At 38.2% G+C, this 21,905-nt stretch overlaps 3 protein-coding genes across 4 annotated transcripts; all 3 read right to left on the bottom strand.

The window, feature by feature from the left end:
• Positions 1–1,223: 1,223 nt before the first annotated feature.
• Positions 1,224–5,600, bottom strand: srsf1a (serine and arginine rich splicing factor 1a). The gene is made up of 4 exons (XM_059331694.1): positions 5,101–5,600; positions 3,548–3,726; positions 2,095–2,267; positions 1,224–1,917 (listed from the first exon to the last, which is right to left on the bottom strand). The coding sequence occupies exons 1-4, from the start codon at positions 5,286–5,288 to the stop codon at positions 1,720–1,722; spliced, it is 738 nt and encodes a 245-aa protein (XP_059187677.1). The 5' UTR covers positions 5,289–5,600; the 3' UTR covers positions 1,224–1,719.
• Positions 5,601–7,540: 1,940 nt separating this feature from the next.
• aldoca (aldolase C, fructose-bisphosphate, a) lies at positions 7,541–11,677 on the bottom strand. Of its 2 annotated transcripts, none has more exons than XM_059331016.1 (9): positions 11,611–11,677; positions 10,890–11,026; positions 10,522–10,733; positions 10,339–10,393; positions 10,083–10,243; positions 9,156–9,239; positions 8,877–9,051; positions 8,598–8,797; positions 7,541–8,299 (listed from the first exon to the last, which is right to left on the bottom strand). In XM_059331016.1, the coding sequence occupies exons 2-9, from the start codon at positions 10,999–11,001 to the stop codon at positions 8,207–8,209; spliced, it is 1,092 nt and encodes a 363-aa protein (XP_059186999.1). In that variant the 5' UTR covers positions 11,002–11,026; positions 11,611–11,677; the 3' UTR covers positions 7,541–8,206. The 2 variants fall into 2 exon arrangements, with proteins under 2 accessions (XP_059186999.1, XP_059187000.1); XM_059331017.1 differs by having other exon boundaries at positions 10,890–11,045; positions 11,611–11,656.
• A 3,995-nt stretch (positions 11,678–15,672) lies between these two features.
• Positions 15,673–21,749, bottom strand: rskra (ribosomal protein S6 kinase related a). The gene is given in 14 exon segments (XM_059330462.1): positions 15,673–15,716; positions 15,719–15,962; positions 16,047–16,157; positions 16,240–16,328; positions 16,617–16,706; positions 17,298–17,325; positions 17,556–17,596; positions 17,760–17,867; positions 18,431–18,500; positions 19,485–19,553; positions 19,643–19,726; positions 19,807–20,049; positions 21,479–21,581; positions 21,583–21,749. Coding segments are annotated over 14 exon segments (1,419 nt in total). The 5' UTR covers positions 21,678–21,749.
• Between the last annotated feature and the right edge of the window lie 156 nt (positions 21,750–21,905).

Genomic DNA, 21,905 nt, shown 5'->3' with positions numbered 1-21,905 from the left:
CAGGGTTTTTCATCAGTTGCCGTCACAGCTGACAGACACTGGAGCTTTGAATACTGAACATATGCCCTGCTATTGTGTTGTGGTTTCTTTCAAATCTGGAGCTGCAGTGTTGCTTTAATACAAAGAAACAAACACTAATTCCCTGCTCCATTGTTTGCCACTTAAAGATTTTAAATTTTTAAAAAAGAGGTAGATGCTACATACTGCATGGTGGCTTTATTTGTATAAAGAAAATCAGCCTTAAAAAGTATCTATACATGGCAATATTCACATTGATAGATATTTGGGACCATGACTGAAATAACAACAGACTAAAGCGACCTTGTTTCAAAGTGTTTTATTGAAAATGCTAAGAGAAAAAGCAAGATTAAGCAAAATAAAACATACAAACTACTCCCACATAAAACCCCCTCCCAAGCTCCCAAATTATTATTTCCTTCATACCAGGCATCTACGACTCCATCCTTTGATCCAACTTCCTGGTCCTCAGTTTCGTTTTCTTGTAAAATAAAGCCTTTACCACTGAAAAAACTTTAAATAGGCATTCGGGGGCCTAATAGAAAAAAAAAAAGTTGCTCTGGGACTTCCGTTAATTAGTTCTGAAATCAAACTCATTTGAATCCTGGAAAACTGATCCCGTTCCGAGCATCCATCCTTGCCTATCCCTTCCCTAATCGATCCACTCATCCAGCTCCAAGGATTGGGATCCACTGAGCCACTCCTCCAATCAAAACCTTGAAATACCAGGAAGAAAATCAGAGGCAGACTGTTAGAATAAAATGTCAAGATTTTTGGGCCTAATTTTTCCATTTTTGAGCACGCATGTCAGATCAAGAAAAAAAAAACGCCACTGAGCACAAAAACTATTGCTCCCTGAAGTTAAAACATTTTAACCAATGAGGACATTTAAAAGTTAAAAGTGGGACGCTTTTGCAACAAAGTAGTGATTCAGATTTTTTACATTTGACAGCAAAGATGTTACACTTACATCACAACACTTGATCTAGGACTGCTTATTCTGTCACAAGCCAGAGTAGCATGTTAAAAATTGTATATATAGCAAAGTACAGCACATATGGCTTTGTTAAATATGACATGCATGATATGACAACCTATCAAAACGTTCAATTTATGGAATATGAAGCGTACCATTGCCTCGACCTGATTGCTCCTCACTTAGATGTCCTATCCTGACCATACAAATGAAATGTGCTCCACAATGGTTTTATTCCAAATCACTTTAATCCTTCTCTTCAGATGTCTAAAGGAAGACACAAGGGTAAAATACAGTTAAGCATTGGGCTCCCCATTGAAACAGCCCACCCCACATATCCAATGAGAGAAGCTGTGTATTTTTTTAAAAAATAAACAAAAACAAAACTCAATTTTCAATACTTGCAAAAACATTGAGTGCAGCTTAAAACAGCTCAACATTTTTGAAGTTCAACACAGCACAATTCCTTATGTTGCAAAAATTGATAGACAGAAAGAAGGGGAGAGAGGGAGAGAAAACAAAAGGACAAAGCAGTTGGAGAGGGAGGGGAGAACGGGGGAAAGAGGAGGAGGGGGGTACATCTACATACCAAGATCATCCACAAGGACATCGGGACATGAAATGCAAAAAATTAAAAATCAATTGCTGACATCTGGAGGAACTCATAAGAGATAAAAACAGAAGGGTATACATCAAAAAGGGAAAAACATTGGTGGTAGAAAGGTTTAAGAACGGGAACGAGATCGGCTGTGACGAGGCGAGTAGCGGGGCGATCCTCTGCCACGACCACGGGAATTGCTGCGGCTGCGGCTGGCGCTGCGACTGCGGCTCCTGCTCCGACTGCCACGGCTGCGGGAGCGTGATCTTCCGTAACTGGGGCTGCGGGGACCGTCTAATTTCACACGAATGTAAGCAGTCTCTCCCTGGCGGACACAAGAGAACTTGACATTGAAAAGGCAACATTCCTTCCTATGGTGGAAAAACCATAGATGGAAATGAGGGCCAGGTGTGCGTCAAACATGTAGCATCTTCCTGAAGTACTCACCTTGACAGAGCAAAGAAACATTATCCATGACAATTAATCAAATCAGTACACATACCTCATGTGAGCGGAATTTGGTGTTGTCCAGCTTTCGAACGGCATAGGTCATGTCTTCTTTGCGCACAAATTCTACAACCCCGGTTCCATCTCTGTAAACGTCGGCGTAGCACACGTCGCCGGCTTCACGCATGTGGTCCTTCAGGTCCTGCCAGCTACCACTCTGAGGGAGTCCTGAAACATTTAACCAAAGTTATGTTAGGAAGGAATGGAAGGAATGGTGCAAGGAGAACTTTCCAGTGTTGTTTATGTGTGAATGCTTTAACATGTTAACACTACACAGCTGAGTTCTTTCCCTAAAGAAAAGATGCAGGATTGAGTGATACAGGATCATTTCAATTCATACATTCCTGCAACAAACTAGTTAAAAGTATACAGGGTGAAATTCAAACAGGCAGAAACTGGTTAAGCTTAAACACAAATAGTGAACATGAATCATGTCTGTCTAGTTTTTAAAATATATTCATATCCATCCATGTTTAATTAGTATTAAATGTAGCAAAGCAACATGTGTTACACTATGGCAAAAACGACTGTTGGATGTTTAACGTGCCGCTTTGTGCATTCATTATAGAGCCTGACTGATATTTGAGAGTTGAGGGTGTAGTTTTGAGCTAGAATGAAAACAGACATTTTATATGTGGGTTCCTCACAGATTCTGCACCAATACTATGACAACCCCGACCGCTATGTGAGGCGTAAAAACAAACAGAATCTTTCAAATCGAAAGGGTATATTTACAAAAATAAAGAGGTCATGTTGAACAAGAGGTCTTTGTGCAGTTCAGTTAATATAAATCAGAGTGGATTAGCAGAAAATATAATTCTGTTTTGTTTCCATGCTAGACCTCATCACAACTTTGGTATCAGGGTTGTATGCAAAGAGAAGGATGCTTTCTTAAACAACTGATTAAATACATATAATACACCATGTAAACAATGTACGCATAACTGTATTTATCTGCCTGACCCTGATTTTTTTTTTTTTGGGGGGGGGGGGGGGGGTTACAAAAGTTTATATCTGACACACTGGGTTACATTTTTTCAAGTGGTATATGTCTCAAATCAATACAAAACTAATTCCTAATAGTAAATACCCCATCGCTTTGCAGCTGCCTCTCTGCATCAACAACCTAGATTGTACAAAAAATATTTCCCTGACAAAGTTATCTAGCCGGCCTATTTGCATTCATCCCAAAAACTGATGGATAAAACCAACAGAATATACATGATGTCACGTTTGTATGCATGATCCATATTTAAGTTGTTATACTGTCCTAAATGAAGGGCTTATCGAACAAAGTCAAGTTCAAAAGTTTGCAAGGCTTTATTGTGATCAAACTTCTTAAAAAAAAGTTACTTAAAAGGTGCGTTCGGCATACAGTCCTTCAAACAGCTGTCCAGGGGGTGTGCCTTTATAATAATCTTCCTGTACCAGTTAGTTTGCTTACTTACCTGAAACAATGACCCTGTACTCGGATCGTCTGGATGGAGGACCGTATCTGCCTCTGGGAGCTCCACCGATCCCGCCGAAGCCGCCTCTTGAGCCCCTGCCGCTCCGAGGAAACTCCACACGGAGTCTGTAACCGTCATAGTCATAACCATCACGCCCATAGACTGCATCGTCCGCGTCCCTGTTAACAAAACAGTTTAGTTTAAATATTAACACATGACGGGAAGGCAGAGAGGTTTAACAAATAAACACTCCCACATTGACTGACGGGGTCAGCCATGTTAGCAGCTTGCTTGATCTGGTTTGCTAATCCGCCTTGGAGACGTGCACACAACTACAGCAATTTTGCCTTAATTTGTGTTGAGACAAATACATTATAATGTTATTCATTATTCTGCTGCAAAGCAAATGAAACTAGTATCATTATGTTTCAAGCAAGCTGTTACTGGGGCACTGACTTAATGTTATCTCTATGGAGTCTTGAGTCATTTTGTCCATTTTTGAATCATTTTCATCCTGCCTGTAGACACCACTTTAAAAAAAAAATGCCATGTTTACATGCCATGTTGCTATTTTTTTCCCCCAGCACAACCTCACCTATATGCCCTAATATTTTCCCATCCTGACTTTACTGGAACAACATTTTGAACCCAAAAGAAACAAAGAAAAAACAACATTTGTGATTTTGTGTCTTTTTTTTAACTTCCAAATCATGACCAATGAAGAATTTTAAATGTTGCAAATGTGAACAAAGGTTGCAAATATAACATATGAGGGTTACATCCAGTTCTATCATTTTATACAAAATATATTTGACTTTGTCTCCAGTTTTACTTGGTATATCATCATCAAACTGAAACTGGCCTCATGGAGTTTACAGCCAGAACTTTAGAGGTAAATTTACAATAGGGCTCCATGCTGCTTTGTTTTTACGTCTGGATGTGATGAAGAAGTCATGCTTTGGTGCTTTTGGTGACTCCAGAGGGTTAACCACTAGTCAGACACAATGCAAAGCATCCGTGTGGACGTTACTACATGCACATACTAGTAATGATGCCGTGGAAACACATGCACAATACTAGTAATGATGCCGTGGAAACACATGCACAATACTAGTAAAGATGCCGTGGAAACACATGCACAATACTAGTAATGATGCCGTGGAAACACATGCACAATACTAGTAATGATGCCGTGGAAACACATGCACAATACTAGTAAAGATGCCGTGGAAATACATGCACAACACTAGTAGTGATGCCGTGGAAACACATGCACAACTAGTAAAGATGCCGTGGGAATACATGCACAACACTAGTAATGATGCCGTGGAAACACATGCACTTGAAAGCCTTGATGTTTACAGTGGACACACAAGATTACAATAAGAAATACATTTGAAACATGAAATGGAAACAGCACACACCACGTTTCGTTACGGGGAAATGGTGTAGTGGGTCCAGGTAATAGTCTGAGCCCGCGTTAGCACACGCGTTAGTTAGCAACACAATAGGGCAGCCCGTGGCCTAGCTGGCTGTTAGCATTAGCTCGTTACCTGGGGTCTTCAAACTCAATGAATGCAAAAGGCGGGCCCCCTCTCCGGTTCTTCAGGTCGATATCTCGAATTGTTCCGTATTTGTAGAACACGTCTTCCACGTCTTTTGTGCGAATATCAGGAGGAAGATTCCCCACATAAATCCGACAGTCGTTGTTCCCAGCAGGGCCTCGCACAACACCCGACATGGCAGCTAGCGGTTAGCTCGCTAATAAAGTAACGGGTCTGTTGTTCACTAGATCTTCAAAAGGTCGGCGGAGCCACACCGAGAGCAGAAAACAGGCGGCTGCACGGCGTCGAGCAGAGAGGAAAAAGCAAGTAAAAAAAGGCGGCTTTCACGCTGCAGCCTGCAGGATATTTAGTGGGTAGAAAATAGTCTCGGCGAGAAACCCACTACTCCCGTTTTTCTTCAGGAACCGCGCTTCTTCACCGAGGCATTCATGAACACCGGAAACACCGCAGCCATTTGGACACATCCGCCTCACGAAATAGTCCGCCAAATGACCAGGTGCAGCGATGACAGTCAATCATGTCTTTTATAATTAACGTAATTATAAATTAAATGAAACGATATATTCATAGTGCTTTTTTTTTTTACATACAACATTTTTATCTCATTGTTTTATCAACAGGGAAAGTGCACATTCATAAAGATTGTAGTCATACTGTTAAAATAATCGCCGAAGTCATTTTTTTGGGTCAAAATTGGGTTTTGTATTTTTGCCTAAATCATCTCCCCATGACGCCGGCCGCCTATGGTAAAAGGTAAAATCACCTACATCCTCAATTGATCAGATCATGTGATTTTACCCCTTTTAGATAATGGCCTATGTCAAGTAGGCAATTTTTTGAACAGCCTTTGTGACTTACGGTAAGCAAGATATGGTAACACTTTATTGTGAATGTGTCTACATAAGAGTGACTTGAGCGTGTCATGAACATGACATGGGATATGTCCTGAACATTAATGACACTTTGAAGTAACATTAATGCTCATGATACTTGTCATGTCATGTTTATGACAGGCTTGTGTGACTCTTATGTAGACACCTTCAAAATAAAGTGTTACCATATCTTGCTTAAGTCACAAAGGCATGTTCAAAAAATGGCCTAAGTCATTTATTTCTCTTAAGTTACATAATTTACACACAGTGTTATTACTATGCCATTACCCATCATTTGTTACATCCTTTTGAGTGAAATTATCAATAAATGTAATATATTAGACTTTTGGTGAAGTTTTTTGTGTTTCCTTCAAACTTTTTAAAAAATGAGTTAGGCGATTATTGTAACAGGGTGACAAATTAACATATTATAAATTAAATTAAATGGTATATTTATAGTGCATTTTTTCACAACATTAATTACTCATTGTTTAATCAACAGGGAAATTGCACATTCATAAAGATTGTGGTAACAGCAGTGGTGGGAAAGTAACTAAGTTTTACTCAAATATCTCCTACTTAAGCAGACTACATTTTTTTTAAAAGTCCCAGTATTTTACTTGAGTATTTCCATTTTTTCCTTTTTTATCCTCTCAAAGGCAAATATTGTAGGCTACTTTGTGCTCCACCACGTTTATGTAACAGTGTAGATTATAATACAAATTATAAATCATTAAATAAATATCGATGCATTACTATAGGTTAAACCACCAAGCAGTACATAAAGTAAATTAAAATGAGCTTTATCATTACAAGCTGCAACATTAAAGTGATGACCACAATAATAGCTACATTATTAATTATATGTTTCTACAATGGGTCATTCTACACACTGAATACTTTTACTTTTGGAAAGCGTACTTTAAGTATATTTTTATGCTAATACTTTAGTACTTCTACTTAAGGAACATTTAAATGTAGGACTTTTACCTGTATTGCTACTTAAGCAGGAAATCTGAATACTTCGTCCACCAGTGGGTAAATCTACCAAAAGGCATTTTATATCTTTAAGTTCCTGAGCAGGCAAAAATATTAAGATACAAAATAGAAGGGTTTCCCCTATAAGTGTGCACCTTTATTCTGAATATGTAGCCTACAAATTGTATTTACAATTGAACATATTTTGACATAGCTTCTGGCTAATGTGTAATAATGGGCCATTACATGCAATATCGGATATTTTGAATTAACCAAACTCACCTGTACTTCAGATTTTATATTGTAAATACTATAAACAACTTCTTTATTATTTTCACTATTTGACTTCTGTACTGCAACTGCTGCAAAATAATTACCTTCAGGATACATACATGTATGTCTTATATTATTAATCAAAAGGTCTAAAGAAGTTAAACTGTTGGTGGAAAATTTGTCCCCTAACTGTATCTGGTGTCTTGAAAAGGAAACATGAGATTTACAGTTGTTTGGCCTATTGTCAGAATGAAGACATCACATAACCTCCTTATTAACACACAAATAAAATGTCCACAACAGACTGAACCTGAACAGTTTTATTGTTTGAATGCTTACATTTGAGCGATGTTTATCAGACTATAGGATACTTTTCTGAATGAAAACACACACACACACTTTGAGTTGTAAGTTACTGCTGATTGTGCTTTCTACCCAGGGACTGCAAAGGCAAATTAGCCTGGAGCTAATTCTTTGTGCAATATTGCGAATTGTGCATGGATACTAACAAACCTACAGTACCCACACTGATACACAGAGAAGCTTTGAACAACTTGAAGATATTTCCATGTAAGAAAATTCAGCAATTTACACCGATTTCAATACAAACTAACATCATTGCTCTGCAGCCATTCACAAAGATCACATTGTCAGTTAATCTTTCTAATACTAAGTAGTAAATGCAGGATTTTAAAGCTTTAGTTATGGCACTGGCACAAAAGCACACTGTACAACCATAACAATACCAAAGCAAACATCCTTCATTCAATACATGCAACATGAATACACAAGGTCATGTTCTGATTGTTGCCATACGTCAAGGCAAGAAAAGTCACTGACACTTGTTTCATTTAACATCATCATGATTGTCCAAAGTCTGAAATAACCTATTTATCTTACATTACAATTCCTCCTTGTTATGTTAATGGAAGAACACACAATGCTGATTGAAACGTGGCTTCTCAAACTACTCAGTATGCATGAAAGGAACCATAGCTGCGCTGGCCGGCGTCCGCATAGTTATCACCACCGGTGTACTTCCCCTGACATGCCAGACTGTTCGCCTGTGGACAGAGAAGACAAACTCAGAGTAAGAAACAAACAGTGGTTAGTGGTAAAGGTTCTTGTTATCAGAATCAGAAAAATCTTTATTGGTTGCCAGGGGGGATATTGCTTTTGTTACAGTTGCTGTAAAGGAAATAGAAATAGAAATAAGAAAGTATGTAAACAAAATAAATACTAAATACACAACAACAATATAAAATACAATGCTTAAGTCAATAGTGATATGTACAAATAGAACTGTAAATAAATTTGAAGTAAATAGAGATAGGTACAGATTTCTATTTGATGCGTACATACCTCTGCTCTCTTGATGAACTGCTCAGTGGCGACTTTCTCGTTCTCTTTATGTCCTCTCCAGGCTCTGAGTGCAGACGCCTGCAGGGCTCTGCCGAAGGAGAACGTGAGGATCCAGGGTTTGGCCAGAGGACAGTTGTTGATGGCGTTGAGGTGGACAGAAGCCTCTTCTTCACTCTGACCACCTGAGAGAAAAGCCACTCCTGCGGGGAACAAACGAAAGTCATTTTATTTTCATTTTCTTTCTGCAAACTCACACATATCTGTGTTTCTCTGGCCTACCTGTGACGGCCGGGGGGACAGTGCGGCGCAAAGTGGTGACAGTCGCCATGGCAACCTCCTCTGGGCTGTACTTGGTGGAGCAGCTGTGTCCAGAGGTGACCATGTTGGGTTTGAGGAGGGTGCCTTCCAGGTACACATGGTGGTCCGACATGGCTTTATACACTGCAGACAGGACCTGCAGAAAGAGACAACGGACTGATACTTCTGGAAAATCTCTCACTTCTTACTCTTGTAGTCAAAACCCATGCAAATGCAGAATGTCTGGAAAAAGAAACTCACCTTCTCAGTGATGTACTGGCTGCGTTTCAGGTCATGATCTCCATCAGGCAAAATCTCTGGCTCTATGACGGGAACAATGCCATGCTGGTGGAGAAAGGAAAGAGTATCAGAACAATACATACACATCACAAGAATACACTGCAGGGGTGCATGGCATATATATTTATATTACTATGTATTATTCTGATATTGAAATCATCATTTTAAATAGAGCCCAGAATATGGAGGCAAATACATACTCCTTAATACATACTCCTTCTTTAGACACTTTATTTTTATTTTTACATGACATTTTATTGTATTTTATTGTATTTTTATATTTTATTGCTTGAAGTATGCCTAGGTTGTTCTTTGTATTTAATTGTGTTGTTATTGTCTCTGTGTGTAATGCTGCTGCTACACTGTAATTTCCCAGCTTGGGATAAATAAAGTATATCTATCTATCTATCTATTTATCTATCTATCTAAATTACTTTCATTGAGCATTCAGCATGTACACACAATAAACACAGAGGAGTAGAAGAAGGAAAAGGAGATGAAGATGAAGATGAAGAAGAAGAATCAGAATCAGAATAACTTAAAGGCTTTTTTGGCGCATTTGATGCATTCTGATTTCACAGATTATGTCATAGCATTTGATTTAAATTTTTGTGCAAAATGCTACATAAAAACCCCATCAATGAACATCTGAAGATCCAGAACTCTTATTTGTTTTTGTTATGTTCAGTTAGATTTGGTCAGGTCAAAGCTATAAATATTAAATCATCCATCGTTGCTCACTACATCTCTTTACCTTCAGGTTTGCATAAACTACAGATTATTTTATAATACAAAAAATGTAATCTTAATGGTACTGGCAATGAGAAGCAGGTAAATCATATTGTGCATCCTACTGTACTGTCATGGTTTATAATGCTGGGTTCTGACCTGCTGGCAGATACTGGAGTAGCGTGCAAGAACATTTGCATTTTCTGTGATAGCCAGTTTGGATGGATTGGAGTCACTGATTTTCAGCACACAGCGCCACTTTGCAAAGACAGCTCCGTCCTTTTTATACTGTGCACATCTCTCCGACAATCCATCCAGACCTGTGGAAGAGGTTTCACATAAGATTGATAGTTTGTCTTGTAATCAGCTGTCCTCTGGTCGATATCAGCAGTAAAGTAAGTTGACTCAGTCTGACCCTGTGTGGTGGTTTCTCCACTAGTTCCAGCCAGGGGGACGACACCCTTGTCAACCTGAGGAAAAAGAAACATACAAGTCAAATACAAGTCAAATACTCCCATACAGAAACAATTAAAACCCACTAGGGTAAGTATGAGTTGATGCTGCACATTTTAATTATTTTGGAACAAAACTGCCGCACCTTGACACCGACCATGATGCCCCTGTCCCTGATCATTTTGACAAAAGAGACACCGTTGTCAGAGTGCTGGTACAGGGTCTCATGGAAGAAGATGACCCCTCCAATGCAGCCATTGATGCGATCATCTGCACTGAAGAGAATCTGCCTGAACTGTCGCCGGTTCTCTTCTGTGTTCTCCACCCCGACCTGGGCCAGCCGCTTAGCCATGCTGCCTGCATGTGATGTGCAAATGATTTGTTAATATCCACACTATGCACTCATTGGACTGGATCAGTGACAGAACTGACAGTTTAGTGTGATTGTCTCAGTGCAGCATTAAAAGCAAACATGTTTTCTACAGTTTAGAGAAAAGAAAGAGTGCTACAGACCCACAGACTCATCTGCAGCCAGGATGCCCTTCCCTGGAGAAACTATGCGTAGAGCAGTCTCATGTAGCTCCCTCTTCTGCGCCTCGGAGAGAGTGGGGAACTGGTGCGTCATCCCGAGTGACTGATTGTCCTACAGCCTTTGGTAGAAGATGTGACCTTATGATTGTATTATTCACACATTAACAACCAAAGAGAAAACTCCAAATACTGTTCATCCATGAAGTTTGTTACTACAGCATCAGCATCCTGAGTTTCATCCACGTTTAACATCTTTCTCTAAGTAAGCTTCTGTAAATATGAAATCTATAGATAATGTATAAATAACATGAAAACCATCGAGTGTCTGGGTAAATTCTGAGTGCAGGATCATTTTATAACTTTAAGTTTCTTGAAGATCATAGAAATAAAAGCACTTATAATTTACCAAATGCCACCAAAGTATTAAAGATCTATTTTAAACCCCCAGAAGTGAAATGTAAATGTAAGAGTAGCACAGGAAACAGACAGAGGGAGGAAATAGTTAAAACAATGGCAAAATAAAAAAATGTAAAAAGTAAAAGATGTTAGTTTTTTCATCAGTAAACTTAAATAAATTAAACCTGAAGTCCACTTTAAGTACTGCTAACTGTCCCTGCCTGATCCAGGGGCATATAGATTCATCCACTGAAGTCAGTGATATAACCCTAAATGTAACAAAGAGATAAGAAGTTTCAGTTCCTACCTGACAGAAATAAAATTAGTCTTGTCCACTGACGTGATGAACACTGACTGGAGACTCTCAGTCAGCTCCAGTTTGTATCCAGCTCAAGTATGTCACACCTCATTAGCCTACACCCCTGGGCGGCGCTTCGACTCCCACCTCTGCCCCATATAAATTTAAAGGTTTTGATGAATCATTGTTCTATAGAAGCTCATTTCTGCCAATAAAAGAAAAAAAAAGCTTTGTGCTGGAAAAAGATCAGATTTTTGTCACAATAATGGCAGTCGAGCAAAATAAACAGAAACTTAAATCATTAGTTTGAGATACTCATTATCATCTCCACCAGGTGTAAGCCAGAGCACTCATACGTTGGTTGTGTGTGTGTGTGTGTGTGTGTGTGTGTGTGTGTGTGTGTGTGCGCGCGAGTGAGTGATGGTGTGCATCTGTCTTTCCTTAGCGAATCTCACATATGGAAGAGGATAAGGGCCAGGTAGGAGAAAAAAAAGTAGAAAGTAGAAATACAACGTTGAGAAAAAAGTAGAAATGTGGAGAATAAAGTCACATTTTTTAATTTGGTAGAGCACAACCTGATTTTCCTCAATATGTTTAATATACATCCTAAATATTCACATAAATAGTTGTAATAGCCTACTACTAAGAATAGCTCATTTATGTGTAGGGGGATTTTAGTACTACTACACTCTTAAATATTGTAGTTATTGCTCATTTTATGACACTGATGAAAATCAGGTTGTAACTTAAAGTCTACCTAAGTGCTCAGATAGATGCCGTTTCTCTGAAACAATGTTCCTCTGAAGGCCAGTTGGTGAATATCTTTCCAACTTAACCGAACACAAAAACTTTATTATTCTCAACATTTCAACATGATAATAAAAAAAATCTTCCTTTCATTGTTTTTTCTCCTACCTGGCCACAATCCTCTTCCGTACTCACACTACTTCAATCAGCTGAATACTTTCTGAGCACATTTAAGACTGTCTGCTCAAGGACCTGTCATGGCTGCAGTGATTCACAGTTTTTTAAAACCCTATTTCAAAGATTGTTTTTATTGCCACTCCATGTTGACTCCTCAGACCGGCAGGTCTGAGTGTTCATACAACACAAGAAAAGAGCTCGTCAGATCAACAGCTGCTTCAGTTATATAGTAAAGGCATTTCCTGCTACTAGCTAATCTAAAAACATGCCTTAGTCTGCAGGCCACATTTTAGCCTATGAGGCAACCTATGCATCGCCTTGTTTTTACTGCAGGATTCACATTTGTTTTAATTGATGTTACCAGTATAAACAATGCAGCATTTACTCTCTGGATGTCTATATTCAGAATTATTTCATTTATTTGAATTATTTATATATTTGCATACTTACTGTAGTGTTTGGCCCATTTTGGCTGATTGTGAAATAATGTCTTCTGTCAGCACCCTCTACCCCTATAGCAACCTAATTTAAGCTTTTAACGACAACCCATGGCGTGCTATTTTTATTTTAATTAGTAAAAAGCTGCCCAGAGGAAGGTTTCAAGTCTCCTGATAATTTGGTCGTCACCCTCGAATTCACAGGGGTGTTTCAGCCTCAGAGCAATTCAAGCTCCTGTTGGCTTCTTTTTGTGAGCTTTAAACTGTAAAGAATGTGATGGAACTGGTTCAGAAATAGAAATAATTTCCAGGTTCCAGTCAATGTAAATGAACATGGTGATAAGGCCCAAATTAGACCAGAATTAGGCCAGCTAATTTTTTCCCATTTTGAAACAAGAAAAAAATATTTCCCCTCTACGTGTCAAGTGTGTTACATCATCCTTCAAATATAGAAGCTTGTTGTTTTATATACTGTATGAGACAATGTTTGTCTAAACAAATAGAAAATAAATGATGCAATAACATTTCTGCATGCCGGTGAGAATAATATATGTATCTATATGTTCAATTTGAACTGGTTGTTAAATTATGGCAATCTGCATTGTTGCCATATAAGCTACATTCAGGAAACTGCATGTTTTCTGTTATGTAATGCTCCTGTTTGGTTAGATTCAGTAGGACGGCTTGCCTGAATTTCAGGGGACTCCTCTCCTTTCTATTGTGGGTCAGTGTGCCTCTGAAACAAGATATGGGTCACTGGACTGCCTACCACAACACAGACATGGTGGACCTGTCTAAGACAAAGGCCTGAGAGGGAATTCAATGTCAGGAGGCAGCGGGAGGAGGAGCTGGTGCACTCCCTTTCAGTAAGATGCAGATTTAAATAGATACATGACTTCAAGAAGTACTGCAATTATATGTGGCTGTGTCCTCCGGGGCCTTCAATTTCTTTTTTCTTCTGTTACCTAATTAAAAGCATTTAATGATGATACTTTATCTGGTCCTCAATGTTCTGTCCTATTAAGGTTATCCTCAATGGGTTTGAGAGCACTCCTATAAATAGGTCGACCCAAGGCTGAAAGTTGGTCATAATGTATCCAGGTACAACATTCGTTCACGTTCTGGTTTAGAATAAGACATTTGGTATGTTTAACCAACATTGAAAATATGACTAAATAATTAATGCTGGTGTCACCTATTCTGCAGAAGCATTTAAAATTGACTGGTGACAGGAGGTCCTTGTTCACTGTGAGTTCAACTAATGAAGGTTAAAGATCATTTTTTAAACCTGAAGAAAGAGAAGGCCTCAATATGTGTTCTTACTCTAACCCATATTTAAACTATACTTTATGCAACTTTGCAGGAAGTAACAGGTTGATATTCAAAATGCAATATTGCACATTTACAGGGCAACCCAACTTCTATATCTAATGTGCAACTGACTTCAAGACTGAAGATCATTCTTGTCAAGCTCTGTCAGCACTGTTGCCATTGTTCACTCACTTTCACTTGTGACATCAGGTAAGGACCATGTTCAACCAATCCCCGCCCAGCCCCTGAATGTCATCCTTAGCACCCTAAAGGACTTTTTGTGACTTCACAGTTGAGATTGAAAGCTTATTCTTGACCTCCAGAGCAGTTACTAAATAGACCTTGTGTTGATTTAGACTGTTTAGTTAAATGCTGTTTGCACTGTCAAGAGTAAACTTTCAATCTCAACCTTTGACCACAGCATGCACAGGAAGTCTGCCCTGTGCAAACAACATTAACTGAGGTAGTTTGTCTGACTGAAAGCTCCAAAACATAGTTTCAATAAAACATTTTATTAATACTTTTATGCAGAGCTCTCTACTGCATCTCATGGTCTTCCTCAGCAGACAGTTTGGCTCACCTGTCATTGGAGACGGTTCAGTTATCATCATGTGACTTGTTGTTAGTATGGAACACATAAATGTACTCGTCATACACTGTATGTATGCCACATCTGCTGAGGAAGCCTGTGAGATCAAACTGAAAGCTCTGGAAAAAGCTAATAATTGGAGTGAAGATTGAGTCAAGATTTTACCAATTTTAACTTACTAAGTAACTAAGAGTACAAAGTACAAAACAAATAAGTTTGATTTTGATCATTTATATAGTAAAACATAATTCAAACCTATAGTATTTAATGACTACTCTTAATGGAAACAGCACAGGAATAATATATTTTATTTGGGTGTATTAAAACACACTGACACAGACTGATTTTGGTGATACTAATCACGAACGAATAATTAATCCAAGTGCATGTGAGAGCAGGGAAATCAAAGACACACAGCTCATAGATCTTAACTGTTTAAAGGTGCAAAACATTTGTGTACAAAACTTCCATCCATTTTATAATTAAAGGATAAACCCCTCAAATTATTTGACATTGCTCCAAAACTGTAAATGAACAACAAATAGATTTTTTTAAAGGTATTCCACAACTTTGCTTTATTATACTGACAGTTATAACAAACAAAGTTGAAATAAAAGGCCAGTTGGCTGCAGGACTCAGCAGGTCACAAATCTGTTCATATTGTATATACAGAAGGAAGGGAACTTCCAAATATTGGAAAAATATAAAAAAAAAAATATAAAAGTCCAGGTGGCACATGTATCCAAGAAATATTCATTATCTGCAGCGTTTCTCATTTATGATTAACTTCTTCAGGAACATAGTCCACTCTTATGCTTTACAAGCCTGTTCTGTTGTTGGGCTCAGCTCCATGTAGGAGACAGTTCAGTGGGAGTTGTAGGGGAGTAAAGGATTTTATCGCAGTCAAAGTTTTCAAAGTCGTCCGATGAAAGGCCTCTCATTGCTTTGGCGGCACGATCAGGGTGAGTCCTGAGCTCCAGGATGACATCGACAGGTGTCTTTTGAAGGATGAGAGAGTCGAATGAAGTGCCGCGGAAGAAGGCCTGCATCTTGAAACACTCGAGGTTACGAAGCCGGTTCACTGGATTCTTGCACAAAAGCTGGAAAGATAAAGAGGATATGATATTTAATTCAGAGGGATCACAGTGTGCATATTAGAGCAGAGGAGAATCACATTTACAAACCTCAGTGAGCAGAAGGATCAGAGCAGAGCTGAAGGTTTCAGGAAGGACATAAGGGAAAGCTGTGACCTTGTTCAACATGATGCGGTGGTCCGACTCTGCAAGTACTGGAAACTGCAAAAAAGAAAAGAAAGATAAAACACTCAGGAAATTGACACAGAATGACACAATAAATACTAAGTTCACGTTCCTTCACCTCTCCTGTCACCAGTGTGAACAACATGATGCCAAGGGACCACCAGTCAGCGGCGTGGCTGTACGGACCCCCACTTAAAACTTCAGGAGCTGTTGGAAAACATATTTGGAAAAAACTCAAGATAAAAGATCAACACAACCCAGACATGAAAATGGAAAATCACAAAGACAAACACTGCAGCACAGTGGAGAAAAACAACAACATTAAAAATGCATCACAGGTGCATCAGGTTCATAACTGGGTCAGCTGAGTCCAGTGGGAGCCAAACACAGGTGGGGCTCCAATGTTAATGCAGTGAACCAATATGCAGCTTTCTGTAGCTCAAACGGCGTTAATTACATTTACCTCCACGTGAGAAAATGAAAATGAAATCTCACCCATGTACTGGATTGTCCCACATATCGTAAACGCTCTTCCTCCTCGTTTCAGCCGCCGCGAGAGCCCAAAATCAGACAACCGAAGGTGACCTGAATCACGAAAACACAATGAAACTGATTAACTTCTACTAGCTATTTGCAATCCAGATGATTTAGAAATGTATTTTATATGTGTGTTGTCTATTTTATTAGATGCATTGCTTATATATATATATATATATATATATATATATATATATATATATATGCGTGTGTACATATGTGTTAGTTTGTGTGTTAGTCTTATTGTTGTGGCACTATGTTTCTTATATGTTGTCTGCCTTGTGTCACTTTTGTTGTTTGTCAGTGGCATTAAACTCGTTTCTTCACTGATTAATAATACACGTTCGCCCATAAAGTTAGAATAAAATATTTTCTACCTCTTTCCATGAAATGATTGTGACAATGTGGTTTATTCTTGACAGATAAAGTGTATGTCTTTATTAAACAATCTATTCCAAATATGTCAAAATGAAAATAAAACCACAATTACCAGAAGATTGTGTCTGAAAACTAAATAATTCCAAATTTAATTAATTAAGTAATTAATTAATTATTTAATAACCGGATTTAATGTAATGACGACTCGCATGTTTTTACAGGCCAGAAGTAAAATAAAATAAAAACATTGACAAGCATTACCTTGATCACTTAAAAGGATGTTTTCCATCTGTAAAACAGTAAAATGACCATCATAAAAACTCTACTCAACTCTATACACATGTATATGTACATCACATATGATTCTCTTTAAGTGACAATAATTTTCTCCCTTCATCCTTATGTATGTGTATTGTTTTAAAGTTACTTTTTTAGTTTTTGCTTCAGCTGAATTGTGCTCTACTTTGCATTAAAGATGCTAGAAGAACAAAGTTAATTTATTCTTATAAAGCATCTTACCTTTACATCTCTATGTATGATCCCTAAGTCATGCAGAAATCCTAGAAGTAAACAAACATAAGAGAATGAGAATACATGGCAAATACAAGATAGACGATACAAGAAGGAGGAATTTCATGTTTAAAATCTCCTCTTTAAACACATCTCCGTCATTATACGTCAAACTGATGAACCTTTAAGAGTGAAAGTGTGATGAACACTAACCCAGAGCACCTCCCAGCTCTGCAGCAAAGAGCCGAACCTCATCCTCCCCAAAGTGGCCCTTTAGTAACCAGTAAGTGTACAAGTCTCCAGTACTGCAGTAGTCGCACACTGCAGAGGATGAGACACACACACAGACACACACACACACACACTTCTTATGATGTCTTTGAAAGCAGCTTCTGAGTTAATGCAGGCCAACATCCTCTGAAATAAAATGTCAGAAATGAGGAAAAGTAAAAAAAAATGGCTCATTACGCTGTTGCTCTGAAAAGGAAGATGTAAGGAGTGAAGTGAGGTTAAGTCAGGTCAAAACCACACAAGCTTCAGTTTCATTAATCTCCTGTTAGCTGAGTTTCATCTTTTAATACCACTTTGGATGGACGGATTTAAATACACGATCTTAGTTGGTAAAACTGGGAAGTCATGCAAGCAGTGCAGCATCTGAGCTGTACCCAGCACTCTCATTAGATGGCAGTGTGCCTCTTCAACATCCAGCACTGAGATTTGTGTTTCTTACAGATGCAGCACAGTTGTACAACAGACTATACGGTACGTTACAATGGGGCCGGAAAGGGCAGAGGGAGGGGGGATCCTCTGAAACTAAACAAGGATCAGGATATTAGGAGGGCAGAGGGGTTGAACTGTGCCGTCGTTTATACTTATTAACTCACTAATGAAGAGATGGCGCTGTGTCTGCCAGCAGTCCTGCAGATTGTGGATGAATGGGTGTTTGAGCTGCCGCTGCAATGCAACAGTCGACACACACACAGACACACACACAGTGAGAGTGAACATAACAGTGAGAGATGGACAGGGAACTTCCTACAGTCCAGATGATAAACGGTATAAAAGAGTGAGGACAGAATCATCCAGACATCATTCAAACATTTCCTCTCCTCTATTCAAGTAAAATGTCACATTAAGCTATAGATATAAGTCATATTTTGTGTAGCAATATTTCATATTTTAGATTTAAAGATATTTAAAGATTTCTAGTTTATTAATATAACTTCTGCTTATGAACCTAGGGCTGCAGCTGACGATTCTTTTCATCATAGTTTGATATGCAGATTATTTTCTAGATTCATCAATAAAATGTCAAAGAATTATGGAAAAAAAACAGGAATCCATTATGGAAGCCCATTTATGCCATATGATGGGGGAAAAAAAGATCCTGTAAGTTATTATAATGAGAAACTTTCGCAAAATAATTACTTAGTATCTCAAAATAGTGACCAAGAATCACAACATGAGAAAGTTTCCCAAAAACTAATGACTTGAATTGAACTAATTGACTTAAATGAGTTAGTAATGCAAAATAATGGCTTAGTATATACAAATAATTATTTAAAAAAAGTTTCTAATTGCAATGGTGTACAGGAGTCTTTTCCCCCATCAAAACTAATTTTTCACCCTATTTTTTTTCTTTTACTGGTGGAAATTGGCTTCCATATCCTTATTTAATAAACAATACAAAAGGAGTACAAAATAATTGAATTATTGTTATTTAATAGAAAAACAAGCGGCACATCCTTATAAGGATAAGCAAATATGGAACCTGCAAATATTTGCCATTTTTGCTTAAAATAATAACTGATTGTCAAAATACTTCTTATGTTCAACTCATCAATTAATCCACTAATCATGCAGCTCTAGCGTAACAGTAAAGTTACAGTAATTTTACCTACTGGTACCTTTTTCCATAACAGACTTTTACACTGATACCTGAATGATGACTTCTTCTTTGCATTGCTGCAGCGCTCCATGTTTCAAGATGTCTGACTTTGGTAGAACCTGCAACAGTGAAAAAATGATTACAACTTAAAGTATTTTATGTTCTCATACAGAGCTGTTATAATACTGATTATTATGGCTGACCTTACCTTAACGGCGTAGGTCTTCTCTTTAAAAATGTCTTTCACTTTCAAGATGGGTCCATATGAGCCTTTGGCTATGAAGCCCAGGATCTGTTGGCACAGACAAACAGTTCAGCGTTTCCACCACTTTGCTTTTTAATTTTGCTGAACAGTCTTGTGTGTTGTTGTACCTGGAAGTGGTCTCTTTCGGGAAGTTTACGCTGTGGGAACTCAGGCAGAAAGGCAGAGATGAAAGCCGGGGGAGTCTTCTCTGCGTCCTCTGGAGGCAGCAGGAGTTTGGGGACAGACGGTCTGCTGTCCGGTCCCACAGGCCGAGAAAACACAGCCGAGTGTCCAAGTCTGTGAGTGATGGAGACCCTCACGTTTGAGAGGAAGCCATGACTGAGTCGACGCTGAGCAGGTGGTCCGTCGCTCTAGAGGATAAAACAGAAGCTTTGTGATCAGGGATGGCATGTAATCAAATAAAATTATCCAAGCAGTGACATTTAATACTACTTATACATTCTAGGTGGAGTACTGTATTTTTTTACTCAACTACATTTATTTCACAGCTACTTTGCAGGTTAAGATTTTCCACAGAGCACACCTATAATTAAATATGATGCATTGTTAAAGATTCAGCTATCTGAAATCACAGCTACAATATTAAATACTGCTTCCATGTTAATGCTTCAAGCAACAGTAGTGAAATGTAACTAAGTACATTAACTCAAGCACTGTGATAATATACTTATTTTGAATTTTAATGTTTTTTAAAAACTTAAGGAAGAAATGTTCTTTTATATGTTGAGAACATTCTGAGACTTTTTACGCTGAATAAACTATTTAAAAAACCTCTTGGATCAGTGAGAAAATGCCTCTTCACAAAGCTGAAAATTGGGCTGTTTTTCTGAGCTCATTAGAGATAAAAAGGTTCTCACAAGACAGCCATACTACAAACATATGATGATCATACGGAATATGATAAATTGCTGTCAATTAAACTAGCCAACAGTGTGTAATGTAGTTAAAATTTGCACAACCTTAAACAGCAGTAAAATGCAGCAGAAACAATAATCCAAAAACACAATAGTAAACAGGCACCGATTTCTTGTAAAATTGGTACTTTTACTAGGGTACATTCTGCTGATAATACTTACACTAATGTTTATAAGAAGTTTTGAATACGGACTTTTTACTCTGTGTTATTAGCACTTTTACTTGAGCAAAAACTTAACACTTATTCCACCATAGAGTGAAAACAGTCAATGCTGATAAACTTAACACTTATTAACAATAAATATTTCTTTAAACTATTTGCATACGAATTCGTATAAAAAAAACGCATGAAGAGAAAATAGAAAAAAATCCGGAGAAGCTTCATATTTTGTTTAGAATGTTGTTGTTTTTAACACAGTAAAGTCAGACGCATTTCCCATCTAATGCTTAGGATACCTGAAGCTACTTTAATGACTTGCAGCCATTTGAATCAGTGCTGCACAAAATCAAAGCGAGCATCTATTGACCCTCTTGCATCTGGTCGAAATGAAGGTCAGTGAACACTTAACATCTAATCAATAGCTCTATTTTTAAGGCTTTCGACTGCACTCTTCAGCCCAGACGTCTTCCATCAGGGGTTACACACAATTTGTTGCATTCAAAACATGTTAAATCGCCAAAAACATGCATTTATTTAATGTTCACTATATTCATTTTAACTTAATTTGGTCGTTTTCTCTAAATTCTTTAGAAAAACATAACATGCTGTCGGCTTTGTATCTGTTATATATTACTTATTAGCGGTAGGTCATGATCAACATCCACGATATCAGCCTGTAAATGAATTAAATCTGATTTACTCACCTTGCTGTTTTTACTGGTATCGCTGCCCATAAAGAAAGCAACAACAAAATCACGCAAAAATGAGTAAAAAAGCGACAAATTCAGCTCTTCCTCTGGCGTCCTGGCTCGATCCTGTCTCGGCCATCATCTCTGCTCCACGTGTCCGTGTTTTTGTGAGTGAGGAGAGAGAAATGTTTGCAGCGTGTCTGCACAGAGTCATGCAGAGCAACGAGAGAGCTGATTCCGCTCCAGTTAGAGCTGTCAGATTAATGATCAATCATCACTCTGTCCCCCAACTTACTGCGACTCACAGAGCTGCCCCCACAAACACCCAAACACAGCTGAGAGACTATAACACTTTTATTGACAGATAAACAATAAGCCACAGAGCTGATAGAAACGTGAATACATCTTGCTTTTTGCGATATGAGCCGTTTAATTGAAATAT

Source organism: Centropristis striata, chromosome 4 (genome assembly GCF_030273125.1).
Source record: "Centropristis striata isolate RG_2023a ecotype Rhode Island chromosome 4, C.striata_1.0, whole genome shotgun sequence".
NCBI classification, from domain to species: Eukaryota; Metazoa; Chordata; class Actinopteri; order Perciformes; family Serranidae; genus Centropristis; species Centropristis striata.
This window is presented reverse-complemented; position numbering and strand designations above follow the sequence as displayed.